Genomic DNA, 3,314 nt, shown 5'->3' with positions numbered 1-3,314 from the left:
TCAGTTGCTAACAGATGGAACTTGTGCTTTTTGTGTAAAGATGCGTCTGTTGAATTGCTTCCACAAGCTTTCTCTCATGTCTTTAGCCCTTAAACAATATATAATTGGATTAATCATGGGGGGGAAAAGGCTATACAGCATAATTATTACTATTCGCAAATCTGGACTAAATGTAATGCCAACATGGCTGGCTAAATACACAAAACATCTGGGTAAATAAAAGAGCACAATTATAATCAGCTGAGTAGAGCAAGTGGACAGAGTTTTAATGCGACCATGTACATTTGCAATCTTAAGTACTGCTATAATTATAGAGCAATATGAGAACATTATAAATGCCAGAGGTCCCAGTAAGATAAACATTGCTAACACTAGAGCAGGAAAACTATAAGGGGCTCTGTCAGTGCATGCCAGGACAGTTATACCAATATGATCACAGTAGCAGTGGTTGATTATGTTTGAGGCACAGTATGGAAGAGGGTATGCCATAATAACTAACATTAAAGGGGTTGCCTTGGCAATAACCCATGCTATAATACTGAGAATTTGGACAGTGGACTTTTTAAGAACAATGGGATATCTGAGTGGATGGCAGATCGCCACATACCTATCGAAAGCCATCAGGAGGAGAATTAAGGAATTCACTGTGCCAAGATAGTGAACAAAGTACATTTGGACAAAGCAAGCAGTGAAGGAAATGGTCCCTGATTGAAACCAATACTTACTGATAATCTTAGGTAAAGTGGTTGTGCTAAAAAGGATGTCGCATGTACTCAGATTTAGAATGATATAATACATCGGCTTATGGAGACTGCGGTTGGTTGCAAATAAGAAAAAAATTGTAACATTGCCTGTCAAAGTTAAGACATAAACTAAAAACAATACTACTGAGACGAGGCCTTGGTACTCAGGATGAAGTCCAGGGAATCCAGTAAGGATGAATTCAGTCACGGTGCTATGATTGTCCTCTGGCATGATGGAGAATAAACTTCCTAAATAAACAGAAAGAGAAATATGTGGGCACTTTGGATAACACAATGAAACATCATCCCAAACATTTAAACAATAGAAATGTAGCAATAGCAACTATTTGCTATTATATTTTTGTAAGATAATTCATTATTTGTTAAGCAGTTCAAAGTAATAAATACAATGATATATAACATATATTAAATAGAATGAACAAAACACAGTATGTGTAACTCTTTAATCAACTACATCAATTTCTAGGACTTAACCTTTCACGCTTACCTTTCTCAAACAGTTTGGCAGCACATTCTGCCGATTGACTTCTACTTGAGCGCTTAAATACAGTTTCGGCAACATCCAACATGCTTTGTGATCCTTCTGTTCTCTGAGGATCTCTAAGTCCCCTCTCTCACCTTGTTTTGCTCGAGGTTTCTTCCTGTTGAAGAAAAAGAAACCCTCTGTCACTCATGGTGGGAACTTTTGGGTCTGTAAATTTAGTACAGGTACACCTACTCTACACAAAAAGTTTCATGGGATAACTTAATCAAACACAATAACACTCATCAGTTACAAAAGTGAATTATGCTGTTGGAGTTTTGTACACTGTTCAAAATGTAATTGATCCATACATAAAACTATCAATATTCATACAGTCCATTGACAATACTGCCTTTTGTTATGATCACACCCATAAAGCTGACGGAGAGAGGCGAGAGCTTTTCAGGCCTGGAGAAGGCAGCTGTGAGCGCGACAAAGGTCAATGTATGTTTAGAAAAAACAAACAATTAATAATGCTACGTATGATAGTAGGTGATCAAACGTATAGGCATGCTTTCTCTTTTCGCTCAAGTAAAGGAAAAAACAAAACTGCACAAAAATGATATATGTTGATATTTATTCCTAAAGCCTTAATTATAGTAGTTCAGTTGACTAACATTTGTAACTGAAGAAACTGTTTTTTAGCTATTTTGAATGTTCTTAAAACAGTTTTGTGCAATATAATCAAATCAAAAGATATGTTTGTGGAATAAATGGTAAAAATGTATTAAACAGTTAAAGTATACATAGGTCTTGTGAGTGTTGAGACTGGCTGATGGGGATTTTAGATTCACACCAATATTCATCATCCCAATCTGGCCATAAAGGTGGACAATGTTGATCACATTGTGTCATGATTTATGCATTTATCTATTTCAAGATATTTTTTTTTCATTTTTAAATAATGAATGAGTACTTAAGTCGATGATGATAAATGATACATAATGATTGTTTAGGTTAAACAAACGCATTACATTAGCAAAATATAACACATTTTTGAAACACAAATTACACAACATTGGATATACGTTGCTTTTAATGTAAAAGTAAAGTGTTAATATTGGGATAATATTTTGTTTAAACATCTGCAGTCCAAGTGCTCACAGTGAAAAATAAGTTTTGCACATCCGAAGCGTCTCTAAAATCTAAACTGAATATGGAAAAGACAATGACCTCCACAGAATAGTAGAACAGGCACTTGATTATAAGTATGCATTTGACCAGTGGTGTACTGTACATTTATTGTGTAAAAGAAATGCTGTGCTGGAGGTTTAAAGAAAATGTCAATGTTTTTGTTAAGAAGGAGTAGTCCCCGGCAGGTGTTGTAGTTTTTTGGCCAGGCAACTACTGCATGAACAGGAAATATGTGAGGGATCAACAGATCCAAGATTACATTTAATTTAGCTGACGCATTTTTTCATAGCGACTTATAATAAATGCATTCAACCATGAGTACAAACTCAGAACAACAAGAATTAGGAAAGTACAATTTCTTTATTAAAGTGAAACAACAAAGTGCTATCAGTAAAAGACATTTAAGTGCTGCTAAAGTGCTACAACTGCGTGACCTTCCTTATTCAAGGTGTAGTTGACAAAGATGTGTTTTTAGTTTGCGACAGAAGATGTCAACACTTTCTGCTGTCCTGGTGTTAATGGGAAGCTCATTCCATCCTTGAGGAGCCAAGACAGCAAACAATCCTGACTGTTGATTGTTTGACTCGCTGTGACGGAGCTACAAGCCGATTGGCAGAAGCTGAGCAGAAGATAAAATGTAGGTCAGAATTCATCAATTTTAGGGGATGCTATACCCCTTTGAAGTCCTTCTGTACAATCACTTTTGACCTTCTTTGATAGAAAAATAGAGTTAATGGTGAGAAGACTTTTAGCAAACCTATCAGTTGCTAACAGTTGCTAGCGTTCAAGTTTGCAGCAATCAGTGTTTTGTTTTTTATTAAACTTTCCAGTCCTCACAAATAGAGAAAGCTCAATATGCAGAATCTAAAAACCTTGATAAATGCAGTGGTTTA

At 35.7% G+C, this 3,314-nt stretch overlaps 1 protein-coding gene across 1 annotated transcript; it reads right to left on the bottom strand.

Annotated features, from left to right (window-relative positions):
• LOC137790581 (olfactory receptor 13C2-like) lies at nucleotides 1-975 on the bottom strand. The gene has a single exon (XM_068584958.1). It carries the CDS (start codon nucleotides 973-975, stop codon nucleotides 1-3), a length of 975 nt encoding a protein of 324 aa, XP_068441059.1.
• Between the last annotated feature and the right edge of the window lie 2,339 nt (nucleotides 976-3,314).

The sequence above is a fragment of the Clinocottus analis genome, unplaced genomic scaffold (genome assembly GCF_023055335.1).
Source record: "Clinocottus analis isolate CAN_PGR_092001 unplaced genomic scaffold, fCliAna1.0.p SCAF_2, whole genome shotgun sequence".
NCBI lineage: Eukaryota > Metazoa > Chordata > Actinopteri > Perciformes > Cottidae > Clinocottus > Clinocottus analis.
Note: the sequence above shows the minus strand (reverse complement) of the source record. Positions and strands in the feature narration are given on the sequence as shown.

Excerpts from the sequence above, each read along its gene's own strand:
- LOC137790581 (XM_068584958.1), bottom strand. The coding sequence starts at position 975 with ATGCCAGAGGACAATCATAGCACCGTGACTGAATTCATCCTTACTGGA.